The sequence below is a fragment of the Gymnoscopelus braueri genome (assembly GCF_963280865.1).
Source record: "Gymnoscopelus braueri genome assembly, chromosome: 7".
Taxonomy (NCBI): Eukaryota; Metazoa; Chordata; class Actinopteri; order Myctophiformes; family Myctophidae; genus Gymnoscopelus; species Gymnoscopelus braueri.
Window position 1 is genome coordinate 23639822 of NC_137608.1, and position 20144 is coordinate 23659965.

At 40.4% G+C, this 20144-nt stretch overlaps 1 protein-coding gene across 1 annotated transcript; it reads right to left on the reverse strand.

Moving 5' to 3' along the window:
- Positions 1-6253: 6253 nt before the first annotated feature.
- On the reverse strand, positions 6254-14275 carry mrps27 (mitochondrial ribosomal protein S27). Its single transcript, XM_080433993.1, has 11 exons — positions 14195-14275; positions 13623-13700; positions 12582-12652; positions 12413-12471; positions 11695-11809; positions 11459-11537; positions 10861-10976; positions 9985-10087; positions 9374-9516; positions 7654-7830; positions 6254-6765 (listed from the first exon to the last, which is right to left on the reverse strand). Exons 1-11 carry the CDS (start codon positions 14265-14267, stop codon positions 6499-6501), a joined length of 1281 nt encoding a protein of 426 aa, XP_080290119.1. The 5' UTR covers positions 14268-14275; the 3' UTR covers positions 6254-6498.
- Positions 14276-20144: the final 5869 nt, after the last annotated feature.

Below are 20144 nucleotides of genomic sequence, written 5' to 3' on the forward strand. Positions count from 1 at the left end.
ATGTAATGAGTATGGGAACTGGCTCTGTGCTGACACTGAATGTGTTTCTACAGTTGGATACAAACCAAGTGAATCATCATGTTTGATACATTATCCTGTTAAGCTTTTCTCTTATCTGGTATAGTTCCACTATTATCCTGCTGGCAATTACTGTACTCATTTTTCACCAGCACACACTGTGCCTGTGGTATTCAATGGACGCAAGCCAAGTTAGAAGAAGGTAGACCTTTATTAATCCTGTGGGAATTTGAGCTTCACCCTGCTGATGGCTGCTCAGAGGCAGGGGAGCTCTTAGCGGTTTTGTGTCTTGCTCAGGGACACATCAACTGTATGCAGTATATACTGGGAAGACTGTGAGGCGAACTGCGTTACTTTCTTATTACCGGACGGCCTCTCTACCCACTATAGCTACGTGTTTAGTTGATGAGCTATGCAAATGTGAGGGCTCTGTTCTGTTCTGTTCTGAATCTGATGAGGATTACGGTACGTGACGCACAACAACTTGATTTGCATCACTACTGAGTCACTGGGGGCAGTAGGACGACAGGGATGTGACTATTCTGAGGGGTGTAGCCAACTGCAGCGCACCTGAGCCATGCATGAGTCCCTACAGTACATACTGTACATAGTAGAATCTGGAGTGTTAATTTGAACCACTTTCAACCTGGCGTTCCTATTGTCATGCTCATTAAAGGTGAACATTTTCTAAAATCCAGCATAGGGATAGTTCAGGTAGGCACGGAAGCCGGAAAGCAGGAGGTGTACATTGCTAGCCCACGCTCCCCCCATTCATTCGCTAACAAGTTAATTCATACATACCCACAAGTCAGTCTGTCTCTCCATGCCCGATACGTTATAGCTTGAGGCGTGGATGCGACGCGTTTTGAGCTCAAAAATCCTGAAGGGGGCGTCAACAAGTGTCATTTGGTAGTGGCGGACATCTTTGTGGGGTATAAACAGGTTGACTTAACATTGCCCCCCACCAGTATGTCTGCAGCTACTATGCCACGCCCCCCCGTGGTGACGACACGTTGGCAAGCACTAGGTCCGATATTTTTGGCGCATGACTGAGCATAAATAGGCCTATATGGCATAGGGCCTAGCCTACAGTATTCCCTAATGATTAACTATATCTCATCTAAGATTAGATCTTCAGATCTTCAGTCAGATAACAAGCAAATTAATCAGACCGCGAAGTTATCTAATTTCTAATTATTCCCCTATGACAAGCTGTCATATTGCGTGATACTGTACTGACTTAAGTGGTTAACTTTGAGTTCAGTTAAAAATCTCTGTTTTCACTGTGTATCGTCACAGTTTGGGGGAAGTATAGTGGTCTTCCATCAGTGTCAACTCAGGGTTGAGTCAACATTCTTTCCCAAAGTCCCAAAGTTTATTTTTATTATTTAAAGCATTTAGTGAGTCATTTTACGCGGTAGCTCAGGAGGTAGCGGTCCCTGAGCTACTGAGCACAAGGAATTAACCATGCTTTGTGTCGCCTGGTTAAGTACCCCTGAGCTAGAACCTCAAACTGCTCCCCCATGCCCTCACCCTGAGCAAGCCACTGTTGGGTCAACCTTGCCTTGGGGATTACTATAAATCTCAATCACCACCTAATAAGTTGTGTCTGACTTATGCCCGATGCTTTGTAGCATGAGGCGTGGATGCGACGCGTTTTGAGCTCATATGGGTCTGATATTTCTGGCGCATGACGGAGCATAAATAGGCCTACGGCATAAGGCCTAGCCTACAGTATTCCCTAATGATTTACTAGATCTTTGTTTATAATAGGCTATACAACATACTACTATAAGATTTGTTTAGCAGTTTTGTAAAATGTTTAAAATTCGCAATCGGTTGCAAAGGATTATACATTACTGTCACTTCAGATCTTCAGTCAGATAACAAGCAAATTAATCAGACCACGAAGTTATCTAATTTCTAATTATTCCCCTATGACTGTGCTCTTTATTAATGCATAACAAAAGAAAGCAATATGCCCGTGTCAGAACACATAAAAATCATCCATATCCCCCAAGCAAAATATCAGAGAAATTAGACCTTATTTGTTTTCACTTATATCTCTCTCTGAGAGGTTTAAAATGTTAAACATGTTGCTGCCATCCTTGATGAATAATGAAAGATTAATAAACATAATCTTTCTCTAGAGACTTGGGCTGTGCACAGGCCAGCCAAGAACAAGACAGCCAGCAACATCTTGTACGGGTATCTGTCAAATGGAACAAAGACATATTGGGTTCTTAGTTATCCCTCATATGACTCACACCTATAAATAAAACATAGACAAATCTGTTGACTGTTCCTGTTGACTTTAGTTCAAACTGAAGAGGAGAAATATATGAAAGGCTACATTTACATACTGCAGCAGAATAAAAGTAAGTTTTGTAAGCCATTGCATTGCATCTTTTTCTTGGTAATTTTTTTTCACCATCCTGTATATTCTGACAAAAACAACAGTGAGAATGTCAATTATATGCCACAAAGGGTTAAGAGCAGCAGTTAGGTGTGTGTGTGTGTGTGTGTGTGTGTGTGTGTGTGTGTGTGTGTGTGTGTGTGTGTGTGTGTGTGTGTGTGTGTGTGTGTGTGTGTGTGTGTGTGTGTGAGAGAGAGATAATTTGTGTGTGCGCGTGCATGTATGCGTGTGTGTGTGTGTGTGTGTGTGTGTGTGTGTGTGTGTGTGTGTGTGTGTGTGTGTGTGTGTGTGTATGTGTGTGTGTGTGTGTGTGTGTGAGAGAGAGAGAATGTGTGTGTTCATGCGTGTGTGCATGTGTATGTATTTGAAATCTAGCCAACAAGATAATTAGTTCATTAATCATTTTAGAGAACATACTGTTCAGAATGGAGGGTAATCATTGTAGCTAACAATTTGATGGAGAAGTGCTGACTTTATTAGAGATTCTTCCTTGAGAGCAAACCAATGTATTTGAGCAAGCATATTCCACCAACAGGCATTTCCAGTACAGCATTTCCAGTACACCAAGTGTCTTGGACAACAAGTGGTCTGTGTGTCCAGGATCCATGTCAGATATTATCGTAATGCCTGTCTCTTCTCTTGTTGAGTTTGGAACATTTACGTATCTCAAATAAAACATGATTATCACCAGCTGTGAGTTTCCCCACATTTACCCCGTCCCCTCCCCCAAAACCTACAACACAGACCTTTTAAAACACTTAGACGGGAACGAACATCCAATAACCACTGATCTGGGTGCCCAACCTCCTGACCTTTCCCCAGACACCCTACTGGCATCATTAGCTGTGTTAGCACACCTGTCTTATACTTGGTCAAACATCCAAATTGCCAAAAAAGCCATTAGCCACATTGGACAAAGTCAACAGTTATAAATATCCCCCGGCCTTACTTGAGCCAATGATTCGAAAAAGTGCTTGTATGGGTGAAAAGGTGAAAGAAAGTTGTCAGAGAATGCTATATCAGACATTGTTGTTACTAATGATTGCCGTTTTGGTGATTAAATTACTACTACTATCTTTATTTTAGCAAGGTAAACATTGCGTCATACAAACCATAGAGTATAGCTTATAAGTATTTTTCAAGTGGAACACACACAGATATGTCAATGTGTCTTGCCAATACTGTATCTACAGCCCCCCCACTAAGGGAGTAATAAACCACTACATTTAAGAACTCATGTTCCCGTTTAGTCAGGGACAGTCCATTCAGTTCTAAGTTCAATCACTTCCTTTGAAGGGACACTTCGACCGGGGACTGGGAAGCGACAGTGACCTTCTGATTACCAGACAGCCCCTCTACTCACTGACAGGCTGTAGTATAACTGTATCTTAAGTTGTCCCTTATCTCTTGTATATGCTGAATCAACTGTGAGCAAAAGCATTTGAGCTCTCAGGGAAGCAGTCAGCAAGCAGTCTATGGATTACAATAGCTCTTGTTTGTGTGTATGCCTCATATTCATCCTGCTCTGCATACCAAGCTGTTTCCTAAGAATCATGCCATGAATACTGAATAGCTGCAACATAATGTGGAATTAACACATTATGTGGTCCACAAAGGTTTGGGTCTTTTTCTCTCCACTGATAACTTATCTTTGTACTGTACATACAGTGGAGTCACAACAAGAGGCTTAAGCCTCATGCATATACGTCATCGCACAACCGCGTTTCATTTTTCTTTTTGTTTCCCCACATTTATGTCAACATTTTACATACAGTACAGGTAGTTTAACTCATAGACAGGGGTAACAACTAATCAAATACAAGTCCAGGGTAATGCACACACATCCACAACAAACTTGACGGGTGCAGGATAAAGAAGAGGCTACTAAAGTTCAAGAAAAAACATTAATTATTCACGCACTTTTCTAATTGCTCCCACAGTGCAATTTTATTGAAGGTGCAACGTTTTGACCGTCAGGTCTATAAATCGGTGGGTTTGGGGAACAGATGTAGCTTTGGTACATGCGTGTAATATGCGCATGTACAGTGTATAATATACGCATATATATGCGTATAATATACGCATGTACCAACACTACATCATTCCATATTTCTAATATTATTAGAAAACTAATGCTGGCGTGGCTCTTAGAATATCATGCGTCTCTTTAAAAGTAATTTTGTGTTAATTCATATTTTTCTAATATTATGCATGTACCAACGACCTGTTAATCATTTGGACAGGCACACCAGAGACCCTGGATGAGTTGACCAGTATCTGAATTCTTCTAACGATCATTTGAGTTTCACCTTAGCATTCGTTTTCTTGATGTTCTGGTCATTATGGATGGCAATACTCAACATACAGATCTGTTCCGCAAGCCCTCCGATAGAAACTTTACTTAGAGGAGACAGCTTCCATCCGAAACGGCTCATTAAGAGCCTACACATTGCCGGTAATAGGTTTCACTGGAGGGTTTGTATTGTATATTTTCGTTTTTTAATATTCCAGTACATGAGAAGCGGTTTCTATATACAGTAAATAGTGGCGCTCTGTCTAGGTAGTGATGTACATTTCTTTTTTAATACTCGAATGTCTTATCTCTTAATTAGTTTGAGAATATACAGTAAATGGTGTCCTCATTACCTGTACCTGATGCAACACTAATTGTATATCGTCGCCGTCAGGTGGAAACCTTGCATTTCCAAAAGCAATCCTTTTCTATTATAATTTTTTTAAATAAAATAGTGAAAATAGCAGATCGCAACGCGTCGTGATAAATATATTTTCACTACTTTTGTGCAACACGCTTGTATGACGAAGTACGGCATAAATTCACGAGAAAAAAAAACACTATAAGTTGAAATATGGAGTCAACGTGTACAGTAGTAAATGAATACCAATTACTTCAGGTCGGGTATACAGTAGCTTTGATTTTGGGACTGGCCCATTTCCTGATCCAGATTTTCCTGACGCACATTCATTTGTATGTCATTTATGTATGATGAAGACCCGACGGTTGAAACATTGTAAATGTCCAATAAAATTGCACTGCGGGAGGCTGGGAGCATTTAGACCGATGAGCAGATAATTCTTTGTTCTTGAACCGTTAGAATCAACACTTCAGATTCACTTGTCTATTAGACCTACTGTACGATTCGTTGCTGTCGGGTAGAAACCTTGTATGTCCAAAAAACATTCCTTAATTATTTCAAAAACATTTAAAAATAGTGAAAATAGCTGATCTACAACCTCACTGTGAGCATGTACATCTGCTGTTTTCACTGCTTTTGTGCGATACTCTCGTATGAAGTAGGGTATTAATTTACAACAAAACAAAACAAATTTGAAATATGGAGATACGAGGTTTCTGTCCGACAGTGAAGAATTGTCAGGACCTGCTGTACTTTTCTTTGTGTCAGGCAGAAGAAGGGTTCTGTTCATAAGTGAGCTGCCATCTGTGCAGAGGACTCGCGCGTTCTCTTGACCGGCGAGCAGCGGTTCTACTCTGTGTTGTTGTGTAACATGGCTTTCATTCTCCTGGGAGAAAAGGTTCAAAGATGCTTTTGAGATAAAATCCCAGTTCCACATGTGTGTGTATACACACCTTCTAGGACAGAGGGGAGGAAAAGGAGTGGGAGGATGTACGTGATGCTAAGATATTTTCCTTGGCTTGTTCCTTGCTTTTTTTGCTTACATGAGGTCATAGCGACCACTAGACTTCCCAATTGATGTGTGTAAATTCCACTAATAATACAGTACATACAGTCTTACTGTCCACAACAGATCTACATACTGTAGATATGCCACAAAATCCAATGAGAATGACATTTTGTAATCTGTTATTTTGAGGACACTTTTAATTTGCCAACAAACATCCATGAAAACAAATTATATGTATGCCTTCATTTGTACCAGAAGCACACAGTAACAGGAAATAAACAATAACAAAACCTGATTTGACAGACAAAATGGTTAACATATAAACAATTACGCAGTTGTACAGCTTTGCAGAGACAAAACAATACTCAATGTACACAATGCAGACGGTGAACAATACGTGGTCAGTGACGTCCAGCTTCATAGGCCTGCTGTGCTGCAGCTCTGGCAGCCATCCTCTCCTGTCTCTCCACCTCCGCCTTCTGCATCATCTCCTTCTCCCTGTGGATCAGGTGTCTCCTCTCGACCTCCCAGTCCCGCAGGCTGCTCTGGTACTGGTCAAGATCGGGCTGCTCAGCGGTAGCCAGGGCCTGATGGGCCAGGGCAGACACCAGAGCCTGCAGGGAAGCCGGATCCACCCTACCCTGCGACTCCAGCTGGCTGCTGAGTTCCTAGAGAGAAGGCGGAGGCATAGCTCACTTATGTTAGCATTGGATGCACAAGCTCCACAACATCACTCAAGAGTTTCGTATGGAAATCAACAAACAAATTTAGCAGTGGTGACAATAAGGGACACTGTTATTCGACTACTTGTAATGGGCTAACATCCAAATAAAATAACATGAGAAGTAGGGGTGTGCCGATTTATCGTCCCGCGATATATCGCGATACGTTTTCGTGACGATATGTATCGTTCTGGTTTTTTTTTTTTACAATAATAATAATCAGGCATGCAAACAGCCCCGAGGTGAAAAGGGTGACAACATGTTTTTTTTTTCGGGTCAGGTGTAACACTATTGCCCTATTTGGATTCAAAACGGCTATTGTAGCTGAAAAGCTACAAGTTTGCATGTCTGAATAATGCAAAAACATAATTATTTGTTTGCATTTGCTTTTTTTCTCCCCCATATATTTTCATAATAAAAAAGTGCGTATCGTATCGAAATCGTATCGAAGTTGTGAGCCCAATATCGTATCGTTTCGTGAAATGAGTGTATCGGCACACCCCTAATGAGCAGTACATTAAAGGGATAGTTCACCCACAAAATGACTTTTTTTCTATCGATGTGTCACCCCATGGAGATATTTTTTTGTTTATGTCGCATTCCTAAGTAAGCCAATGATTTGATGACCAGCGGACCGGTAGGCAGCGGTTCCCGTAGGAGAGACAAAGGAGACTCTTTGTGTCTCCTACCGGCACCGCTGCCTGTCATCAAATTATTGGCTTAGGAATGCAACAAAAACAAAAACATATCTATGAATTCAAGTCTCCATGGGGTGACTAATCTATAGAAAAAGTCATTTTGGGGGTGAACGATCCCTTTTAACACCTACTGTACCTTGAATCTGCTGGCATAGAGAGGAAGCTTCGTCCGCTCCTCTTCATCCTCCTCATCTAGCTTGGCCTCCTCCGGTCGCTCCTCCTCACCACCTGACTCCTCTTCTCCGGAGGAGGAGGAGGAGTCAGAATCTGAGGCAGAGGACAGCTCCTGCAGCAAAGTATTCAGGGTGCCCAGCTGTCAGAGAAACAAAATAGGAATGAAAGACTGTCAAAGTGTGTCAATGGAGGCACACAGCATTGACTTGGGTTTGTGCACAGCTCACCAGAATTCAAACAATTTCACAGTTTTAAAAAGGAAACTGCGTAAACTGCCCGTGTACTTGTTTTGCCATTTTGGGGGGAAATATTTTACCTTTCTGAAGAAATTCCAATTCCTTCACCATTTAACCAATTAAGCCCTTCTGCATACTTCCCCTGGACTTTTTTTGTGTCATCCTTTTAGTCTAAAAACTTTACTGTACCTTTGTGCAGTTTAACATTTTTGACTAATTAAGTAGTCAATCAATCATTATGATGGTGTCGGGTGGCGAAATAACCTCACATATTGTGAGCTTGCAGTTGTGCTACTTTTGCTATTTGCCATTTATTCTTGAAACATGTTGAATTTGTTTCAGGTTGAAAGTGGTTAACTGAACCCCAACCCAAGTGTACAAGCCTGATTCGTTCACACAGGCATGCACGCTAAGTTTCCAACTATGACTTAGTGAACGGGCAAACAGAAAGCTGGGACGCCTATATAACAGTCCAGGACACAGAACCAGGACAGCTTCAGACACAACCATGTCCCTGGGGCACTCATCACCACCAGCATGTTCATTTGCGCTTTAATATTTCCTCCCTGTCCTGCACAGGTTCTATCAGTTCTACATTATTGCTCCGCTGCCGTGTGACAGCTAGAGTTTAGCTTCCATTGTGGTGATTCTCACAGACGTTTGACTCTCCCCCAGGCTCCTCCAGATTTCATTAGATGCTGACAAAACTGGACTATTGAATTGGACAGGACAAACAGGATTAGAGGTGCTACGTGCATGTGTGTACAAATAACATAGCTGTCGTGACAGCGCATGTGGTCCGTCTCAGCAGATGAGCACTCTGTCTGCGTCACACACCCCACCTGGAAAGTAACAATGGACTGTCTCTGCTATATGTGTACATGCAATGTTGTAGGGCTACAACTATCGATTCTATTCTTAACGATTATTCTATTGATTACTTTTTCGATTAATTGACGCAAAGCTAAATTGTAATACATTTTATAATCAACTAAATCGATTAGTAGGACTAACCACTTAAGTTAATTGTACGACAGTTGCATAAAATTTGCGAAAAGAGACGATCTACAAGCTCACAAGTTCACAACACGTCAGCTTACAACCCTCAACGTTGTTAATTTTATTTCCCCAGCCTCATCTCCATGTCTAAGATATATCTCCACTAAAGACAGAAAAGGGCATCTCAGTTCAGAGTGAGTTTACGTGTAAGGATGCCATAATGGTAACATAATCTGTAATTTAACACATCTGAAAGCCACACATCCCTAAAAGGCCTCTGGACATTGTTACTTTGTGCTGGCTCTAAATAAACAGATGTGGTTTAGGCGCCACCCACGGCAAGACATGTTCCTCTTCTTCCTGAGGTGATCATGACCCATACATGAAAGAGGAAATATTGTCTTTGGCCGTGACGGCTGAAATCCGAGTTCCATTTCAAGGCCTTACCGTGTCCTGGGACAGTCCGATATCTCCTGGCGTGGCAGCCACTCTCTCCATGACAGCCAGGGCTCGGCCCAGATAACCATTGGTCCAGATGAGAGGCATGCCTTTGAAAACAGCGTTAATGCCCTTGGTCATCTCCAACTTGCCTGGACAGGGACGAAGGTAAAAAGAGAACAATAGTGGAGTTTTAGACTAGGAAAGCAACTATCGGTTATTTCTTAGCGATTATTCTATCGATTCCTTTTTTGATTAATCAAATAATCAATTCGTTGGATAATTTTCTTTTTTAAATAACAGGAGAAAGATTCTAATAGATTTTTTATAATAGACTAAAGCGATTATTCTAAGCGCCATTTATACTTCGTCGTACAACAGTGTCACGCAAACATTTAAAATGGCTGGATCTACTAGTTCACAACGCGTTGCATAGAGGCGCGTTGAGAGCTTGTAGATCTGAGATTTTTTTTGAAAATCTAACATTTTATTAAAATCTATAAATCTATTAATTAATATATAATCGATTAGTTAACCTTTGCATGACTATTTTAAAACAAATCAGCCATGAGCATGTAGTGTGTGAGAGAAGGAAATGAAGCAGAATGTTCAGTACACACCTAGGAGGGAATGGCCGAGAAGTTGAGCACTCAAGCCCACAGTGTTGTCTTGCTTGAGTCCAGCGATCAGCAGCGCAGCGCCCAGCATCCTCTCTTCTGCCACCTGAACATAATAGGACAGTTATAACCTTACTGCTTGAAGACATCCCTACTTTTAGATCCTTCTTATAGAGAACCGAAGTCTGACATCACCGCTGTCCCCCTGGGTCAAAGAGTTATCTTCTCTATTGAAAATACCATAGTATTTATGGCATATAAGAACTGTGTTCCAAAAATAAACAAATGAGCCCTGCAACTTTACTCATATGGATATGAAGCAACAACTGACAGTGAAACAGTACTAATTTATCCAAAGAGAAAGAAAATGTATACATTTTCTCCAAATTCAGACGTTCAAATGTAACTCAATATCATAAACAACAGTCACATACTTGACAGAATCGCAGTGCTCATTTGTTTATTTTTAGAACACAGTGACCCTATGGTATTTTCAATAGAGAAAATACTTCCGGACTTCAGGACTTCGATACTCTATTTGTGTGCCAGCTAATGTTGTGTATGACTTGATTAACACGATTACATTTATGCCTTTCATGTACTACTCTAACAGATGTACGTACTGTATGTCTAATGGCAAACGATTTAGAGATATTCAAGTGATGCCTTTTTACTGTTGATCCTATGGAGCGTGGTTTAATTTAAACCCAATTAATATTTCACTGCACAAACATTTTAATTCGAAAATAACGTTTTTTAATATAAGGCAGTCATAAGTTTTTTGTTATATATAATAATGTATATTTGTTTTCTTATTTTAAACTAACATTCAGCAAAATTCAGAATGGCTAAACTCAAACAATGTAGAAATGTCCTTACAGTGAGTTCTGGCTTGGTTGCTAGGTAACTGCTCAAAGCATACAAGGATAGGATCTGTGTAGATGGAAGGTCAAAGGCCTCTTGAAGCATCACCTCTTCAACTACTGAACACGCACCTTAGAACAAAAGAAATAAACAAAAACATAATAAACCAGTGATTCTCAATCTTTTTTATTTCAATGACCTCAATTTGATATGCATTAGGCCAGCTCTTCTCAAGCTGCGGGCAGGGGACCACTGCATTGTTAAATCCTTGATGATTATATATGAGTTACAGACTTGTAAGGGTCTATTTGGACCCTTGGTGGTCCCCGGACCTGACATTGAGAAACAGTGTAATGAACGGCTTTATTAACATATCATATCACAGTATTTTAAAGCAGTAAGAGGTTTACCAAAACAATTTGCTTTTCCTTTTAACTGGTAAGTTGAACAATAATAAAGAACAGTTCAACGTCCTTACAGTAACATTCGTCGTCATTCTATAATTTTTTTTATGTCACCAGTTGGAAAATAATTCATCTGTTAATCATCTATTACAATCATATGAAAAAAATATGTAAACAAAATATCAAATATAGTAAATACAATGTATTACCTTTGAAGTCTTCCTCCTTAATGTATGAATCTATCAATAGGTTAAAAGTGAAGTCATCTGGGAACATTCCATATTGAACCTGAACACACACACACACACACACACACACACAAATGAATTACACAGAAATAATATTGTATAGTGTGTCTTTAGTGTCCAGCACATAGACAAGTGAATATTTAAGTACAGTATAAACTGAATTGATTAAACATTGGTTTATTGTGTGGAGTGTGTACCTTGTTTTTAAGTGTGTATATGGCTTTGTCCCTGGTTCCATATTTGAGACACTGTCTGATCCATCCATGCATAGTCCAGTCTCTCAGGTACCAGCAGTTAGGGCTATGACGGAACCTACAGGGGGAAGAATTTAACCACTTAAACCCCATATGGTTGAGCGGAGTCCCTCAGGGCTCTATGCGAGTGACTTTTCTGTTTTTGAGGGGAAAGCTTTTACCAAAAATAGCAGATCGACAAGCTTACAACGCGTCGCAGCACGACGCTTGTCGATCTGCTATTTTTGGTTGCCAACGCGATTATAAATAACAAAACTCAGGCATTCATTCAAACACTACAAACTATTGAACTGTAAACTGTTTGAGAAGTACCGCGTCACCGCGTGTGATTAAGAAATGTGCTAAATCTTCTAATCATATTAACAGTTGGTGCAAAGTCCAGAAGGAACAGTCAATAACAAAGATCTGGCATAATCACAGACAAAAATCATGTAGCCTAACTGAACACCAACCTGAACAGGGCTCCCTAGTAAAAGAGATTTCTGATCTCAATGGGTTTACATATATATATATATTTATACATAAAGGCTAAATAAATAAATAAAAACTAAATGAACAAAATTCAACAGACTTCATGTCACAACAAACAGTGATTGGTTGCAACTGAAGCTGGCATGTGAATGAAACGGAGAAAGTTTGATACTCCTGTGTTTCCACTTACTTATAAAGGTAATACTCTGCTTGCTCAACTTCTTCTCTTGACGTTATATTGTCAACAAACTGAAAAGGAAACAAAAGAAAAACATTATTATTATTATACGTTTCCCCTGGTGCCTCCAACCTTCATTCTAATTCCTGAACTGAAATATATTTCAGCGTACACATCTTACCCGAGATATAGTCAGCGAGCTAACAGGCAACTTCCTGTCATACGTCCTGTCCATGGCTGAGGCTAACAGAGCTGTTAAGACAAAAATATATACAGTATAAAATATATATCAATACCAAGTATAAAATTGTCCATGATGCCATGATGGTCCTTATAGGCTGCTGTGAGTGCTTATGGAGAGAAGACACTGTGATACTGCCACCCTGTGTTCATCAAGCGCGCACACATTAACATTTTGCATCTGAAGAACATATCCGATGTGGATATTTGTCTAATATATATATATATATATATATATATATGTATATGTCACTTCTTCAGCCCTTAATTTGTAACCACACAGTGAATTCCACAATGCTAATTTATCCATTTGTACACTCCCAGAGTTAAATATGATACACACTCTATATCCCGCTATTATAGAGGGAGGGTACACAAAATAGAGGGAGAGAACACAAAAGAGCTCCCCTGACTAGTAACCAGTCAGTAACCCAAATCCTGTGAGACCCCATGGATGGAGGCTCCATCAATATACAGTACATACAGTTGTAATTGATGTCGGTAATAATGTACAGAAGCTCTTTACAGCAGGAGTCTTCAACGTTTTTCAGGCCAAGGACCCCCCTAGCTGAGAGAGAGATGAAGTAGGATCATTGTGTAGCGTCGTGTTGGTTTCATGTTAATGTGTATTTTATTTGCAGACAGTTACCCACTTAAACCCTCAAATTATACTAACTTATACTTGGTCTGCTCTTTTTCCCCCCCTACACTAAACGTCTTTGCTGAAAATAGCCGATCTACAAGCTCACAACCCTCACTCTGTGAGGCGTTGTGAGCTGCTATTCTGCTAGATCTGCTATTTTCGACTAATGTTCCCCTCAGAATAGGGATAAGGGTTTAAGTGGTTAAAAAAAATCACACAGAGATTTGGCGGCCCCCCTGACCCCTGCAGTAACTCTGAGGACCCCCTAGGCGGGGTTCCGGGCGATTGTTGAAGACCCCTGCTTTACGGTACATTAGGAGATCAATATTAATCACTTACCCAAGTTCTGGGGATCTTTCTCTCTTGACTCCCATAGTGTGGTGTCTGTGTATGCTGCTGAGAGCAAACACCTCCTTGCTGCAATCAAGACAATACAATTTAGGTTTTTAGCAGACGCTCTTCAAACAGAGCGATTCACAGTAAGCAAGGACAACACAAGGTAATACATCAAATGCATAGAAATAGTAATTTAGGATCATAAGTAAACCAAGGGCCTATTACCAGTCTAACAGCAGAATATCCTGGGGGAAAAAGCAATAATCTGTACATTGAAACTAAACATTGAAGACAACAACATGATTTGCATCATTTAAACACTAGATGTAAGAGAAATAGCAACACTATGTTTAACAGATTAGTAAACAGCTAAACGGATTTTAAGTCCCAGTCAAAATAATAATAATGTATGAGGACCTTCAAACAGAGATGATCACAACAGTAGCTGGTATGCTAAGGTTAGCTTAAGAACTTCATTGTAAACAGCTTTTTAGGGAAATCAAGGGCAAGATATTTAAACGTTGCCAGAATGTAAAGTGCTGCCACAGAGGTGTTGAGGTAAATGTAAGACCTACCTGTAAAAGTGGGAGTTATACTTTTAACTTTGACAGCTGCTGTCAAGCAGCGCTGCATCATGATGGCTGCCATCTTGAATTTTCTTCTTCTTCTTCTTCTTCTTCGGTTATTTGTGCAGCGTTGCCAGGTTTCGCGAGAGAAACAAGCAACCAAGTCTATGAAAACAAGCCCAAAAGTAAGTGTTGCGAATGTTCAGTAGCCTGGTAAACCCTCCCTCCGGAAATCTCATTTCTATTCGATTCAAATAGAAATGAGATTTCCGGAGGGAGGGTTACCAGGCTAAATGTTCAGGGCATATAGAGTTGCCAGCCAGCAGTAGCCAGATATGGAGACTAATCGTCTCTAACAAGACAGGTGGGCACTTAGAGACATCTTTTTGGGATGACTGGGCACCTGGACGAGTGGCACCTGGGGACGTGGGCACTAGGGACAACTGTACACCAAAACCATCTGGGCACTAGGGACATGTGGGCACCTGGACGAGTGGGCACTTAGGGGTGGAGATAACTCGGCACCTGGATGAGTGGGCACCTGGAGAGGTGGGACACCGTGATAACTGGGCACTAGGACGAGTGGGACCTTGGGACATGTGGGCACCTGGACGAGTGGGCATATAGTACTTTGAAACTCTGTTATAATATACTTTTGACCTCAGTACTGTTTTGGCAAAACTCTTATATTGTACTTTTAACCTCGCGTGGTGTGTTGTGTTTGGGGGTTTAAAGAACAGTGGGTTAAATATCACTTTACCAACAACACATTTAAGTAGCATGCTATGTAAAGTTAAAACAACACTTGTGGACACAAATCCTAACTCGTCCAGGTGCCCAGTTATCTCCACCCCTAAGTGCCCACTCGTCCAGGTATGTCCCTAGTGCCCAGATGGTTTTGGTGCTCAGTTGTCCCTAACCTTGCGTCACCAGTCTTTCCACCTCGTGCCAAGATAAGATGGTATTGGTGCCCACCTGTCCTACGGAATACACGCTGCAGTGTTTTAGAAGTGCAGATTCTGCAGAAGTTGTGCCCACCGCGTGCGCGCACATGACGGTTCAGTGCGATCGATGGATAATTGATTGATTGATGTACTTTATTTAGTAAGACATGAGATTTTGTTTTGGGAGTTTGGAGCCTTATTTTTGAGGCCTTGAATAAATATATTATATTGAATGATTATATTCAATATAATCATGAACACCTGCATGTTTTACCTCAAAAATATCTAAAATACCAGACTGTCCCGGGGGGGAAACTGCTCAACCTATTTTGAAGGGTCTCCGGTCCCTATTTGGACTTTATATCTATAGACAGACTTGCCCTGCAACATGACTGTCATATATTACATGAAGAAACTTCAACCTGGTGTTTGCATTTTCTCCATTCTTGGCCCATACATCTACATAAACGTTCAGATTTCAAATATAAAGTGCGTATTATATGGCCATGGATGTTAGAATTCTGTACGGGCCCTCAGAAGTACCCATATCTTCCGTATTGTTCAATACAAATCTTTTAAATCCGATTTGTGGCCATTTTCTCATAGAGTTATATTGTATCAAGGTACAATACACCTTCCAGCCGATAGGGTCATGTAGTTGAAAGCATATGGCGAAAAAAACTGAGAAAATGGCCGCCGACCGGATTAAAATACTTTTATTCAATAATACAGAATATACGGGTACTTTTGAGGACCCGTATATAATTGTAACATCCGTGGCCATAGGGTAAGCACTTTATATTTGAAATCTGAACGTTTATGTAGATATGTAGTTTATGTAGTACGGGCTAAAAAGAGAGAAAATGCAAACGCCAGGTTGAAGCTTCGCCATGACGATCGTGACGAGGGTGTGATAGGTGAAGTCTTGGTGGTGTTTATTTCTTGGTGGTGGTGGTGCAGCGCAAACAAATCTTGTGCCAAAGGTGATAGATACAATATGATTTTATAAAAATCTTAAGGGTTTTCTCGATTAATTGAATACACAGGACTACAATGGAAACAAACCCTTTGGGCTTTTTGTGTTTTTGATTGATTGATTGACTTCTTTATTTCCATTGTGGTCCACGTGTGCTCAGTTGTGTCCTATAGTGCCCAGATGGTATTGGTGCCCAATTAATCAACTATCCGTTGTATAATCGTACCACTGAACTATTTGCAAACTGTTAAGTATTCAATCAAGTTAATCGGTTATATACTTTTTGTGCTGAGAAATGGACACAAACTCTGGACCTGAAGATAGTGGTGGGCTGACTGGACATGTCTGTTCTGTGACAGTAGAGGGCGCCATTTGGATGAAGAGAAGACAGTCCAGTTGAAGCATGGAGGTAAAAATAAAGCGTTTGAAGGAAACATTAGAACATATTGTTACTGCTTGTTCCTCCACCACTTTACTTTACAGGGCCAGATTTAATGAATAGATAAATACATAGATTTTTCTTTTAAAGAAAGTGTTTTATTCAGCTATAAATGTGTGTTATTAGCAGTGGTGGACTGGACAGTAATGAAGTAAATGTACTTTAGTACTGTAATTTACTGAGTATTTGTATTTTTTGATACCATACTTGACTTTCACTGCTACATTTCAAATTAGACATTGTACTTTTTACTCCACTACATTTCTAGGTCCCTAGCTATTTCAAATAGAGTGAAAATAGCAGATCTACAAGCTCACAATTTATTTATTCCTACTATTTGTCCATAGTAGGCCTATTTGTGGCCTATTTTTTCTTTTTTAAGGGACAGCCTCTGGCTGTAATTAGCCTACTGTAGACTTCTTGTCAAAAGGCCAAATAAGGTTGAGTCTGGGTGGGACTGTGTTGTCAAACAAAAGCACCGTTTAGTTCACTCTCTCTGACAACCAAAACAGGAAGGGATTGTATACCTGAGGCCCACGTCAACTAGAACATAGTGGACAAAAACTAGTCAAAACAAACTAGATCAGATAGATAGATAGATAGATAGATAGATAGACAGACAGACAGACAGACAGACAGACAGACAGACAGACAGACAGACAGACAGACAGACAGACAGACAGACAGACAGACAGACAGACAGACAGACAGACAGACAGACAGACAGACAGACAGACAGACAGACAGACAGACAGACAGACAGACAGATAGATAGGAGTAGGTAGGTAGGAAGTAAGGAAGGAAATTCATCCCTCCATCCTCACATCCCCCATTGCTTCATCCTTTTTTAAATCAGAAATCAATATATTTTTAACGTGTCTTTCAACAAGGGACCATCCTCTCTATCTCTCCATTACTTCCTCTTTATACCTGTGTTATTCTAGTTTCCAGTTAATAAAGAGTTTAGAGAAGTTTAGCGTCAGACATATTGATTTACAGCCCTCAACTTCACAGAGACCCGTTATTGGCCATAAAAAATTCTAATTGATCCCATCTTCCCATGAACACAAATGCCACTTTACTTCTCATCGGAAAGCAGAACATCAACCTTTTTAACCACATGACACATTTTCCCATCAGAGCAAACTTTACTGTCCTCTAGTGTCACATGTGTATGTATGTATGTGCGTGTGCATGTGTGCGCGCGCGCGAGTGTGTGTGTGTGTGTGTGTGTGTGTGTGTGTGTGTGTGTGTGTGTGTGTGTGTGTGTGTGTGTGTGTGTGTATGTGTGTGTGTCTGGGGGGGGAGGGGTCCTGGGTCCATGGGTCTGTGGGTCTGTGTGTCTGTGTGCGTGCAATCTGTTCATCCTGTCATGGGTCTAAAAGTTTCAGTTCACCAGAGCATGAGCAATTCTATTCCAGCCTGAAAATAGATATTTCACAAAGTCACAGATCTGAGATCAGTTTTTGTGTTTTACCCGGCAGCAAGGATGCCATACGATAGAGCTATGAGCTGATTCTAGATCTCTGGGGCTGCAGTTTCCACTGTCTTTGAATGAGCCAGTGGTTGGGATTGAAATGTGAAGGTGAGGAGAAGGAAAGGAGAGGAGGATGTGAGAACTTCCTCAAAACGTTTTCCAGTTTCGTCTTTAGGGTATGGTGGTGGTCCCCCTTGGTAGAAATAGAGAAGCTGGTGTTCTGCAATTTACCTGACGAGAAATTGCTTAACGTTTACCTGAAATGCTGTCATTACCAGGGCTGTCGGGATCATGGGATTTTACTTGACGATTAATTGTCATCCAAATAAATGCGATTAACGATTTTATTGTGTTTTTGGCTTTGGACATAGAAACATATTTAGACACAGCCTTTCTGTTTGGAAACAACAATTTCACAAGGCAAGATATGACAAATAACGTAAATATGCAAAGAATTGGTACCGGTACCAAAATCTAAATAAAGAATATACTATGGCCAAAAAAAAGTTATATTTAATACGTTTTCTATTTCCACTATTTTGGAAAATGTATGAACATTTTTCAATATGGAAACAATTAAAACAATTATGCAAAAATAATTGCAATCTCAAATAATTGCAATCAGGCAATTATGTAATTATAGTGACAGGCCTATAGTCATTACCCTCGCTGAACATGCACAACAGTGTTTTTAAATTCCTTAACCAAATTATTCTGGGAATCTTATAATAGGAGAACATTCGCCAACATTTGCAGAAAATAGCCAATCTAGAAGTTCACAACATTTCACAATGCGTCGCAACACAATGCAAGGCGATGTGAGCTTGTCGGCTATATTCGGCAAAGAGATGTAGAGGGAAAAAAGGAGTGGACCAAGTATAGAACCCTGTGGGACCCTGGTTAACTAAGTACAGTTAGTATAGGGATTAAGTGGTTAAGTTTGCAAAAATAGTAAATCATACTTTGGAGTTATCTCTGCTGCACTTCTACAATATATTAGTCAGAGTAATGGGCCATCCACACCAAGAATGAGAACTGTAAAGCACACACACACACACACACACACACACACACACACACACACACACACACACACACACACACACACACACACACACACACACACACACACACACACACACACACACACACACACACACACACACACACACACACACACACATTGCTTTGGCAATCAATGTGCGTTCTACGCAGACACAGTCACATAGACACATGGAAGCCTTTTGTCTGGGACACCCACTGTGTTCTTCTCGTCTGTTTGATCACAACCTGAAAGAGAGAAGAGGGAGAGAGAGGTGTTTTCTCTTCCCCTTCCTCTCTTTGGTAAAAACAGAAAATAAGAAAGGCCAGCCTTTGAACTTCACAGCGACAGTCTCTGGCTCTATAATAATGGTGGATTTCAGAGAGTGGACAGAATGCCGCAGGTGGATAGTATAGTTCTGTATGAATCATCATTAGAAGGATGTTTATGAGTCATCTTGATATACAAACAGTATTGTTTGCAGCCTACTTCACAGTTCCTTCACATGCTAAAACCTTCCACTTTCACATGATTTAACAGAATCATAACTAAAACATTTACATTTGCGCACTTCATAATTCCACTCCCAAACAGGGCCAAGAAGATGACATAAAAACTGTGGTCAGTTGCAGATTTCTACAGTAATTACCTGCATATAATTGTAATAGTAACCATGCATAATGACTTGTGATGGGCTCTATTGGAAAGCAGGGTTGGGAAAGTTACGTTGAAAAAAATGCAATTGACATTAATTGCCCACATGTACAGTATTTGTAATCAAGTGATGTAATCTGATTACTTTTTGACCACTTACTTAAACTATACTTCGTTAATCGGGTTTCCCCAGGGGTCTATACTTGGTCCCTTACTTTTTTCACTTGACACCAAATCTACAATCAACGTGTTGCAACGCAACGTGTTGTGAGCTTGTATTTTTGCTATTTTTGCTGATTGTTTGGCCATTATGACATGCCCAGAATAGGGACACTAGTAGGGTTCATTCATTTCTTTAATTTAACAGTGTATTGAAGTAAGTATTGAAAATGATCAGAACCGATTACAATTCCATGTAGGTAATTTG

Bases quoted from the DNA above. Each gene is read 5' to 3' on its own strand.
- mrps27 (XM_080433993.1), bottom strand. From the start codon at position 14,267: ATGGCAGCCATCATGATGCAGCGCTGCTTGACAGCAGCTGTCAAAGTT. The intron at 10,088-10,860 runs GTAAGGACATTT...TATTATGTTCAG, and splicing joins CAACCAAGCCAGAACTCACT to GTGGCAGAAGAGAGGATGCT. The intron at 9,517-9,984 runs GTGTGTACTGAA...GTCCCTGTCCAG, and splicing joins TCTCGGCCATTCCCTCCTAG to GCAAGTTGGAGATGACCAAG.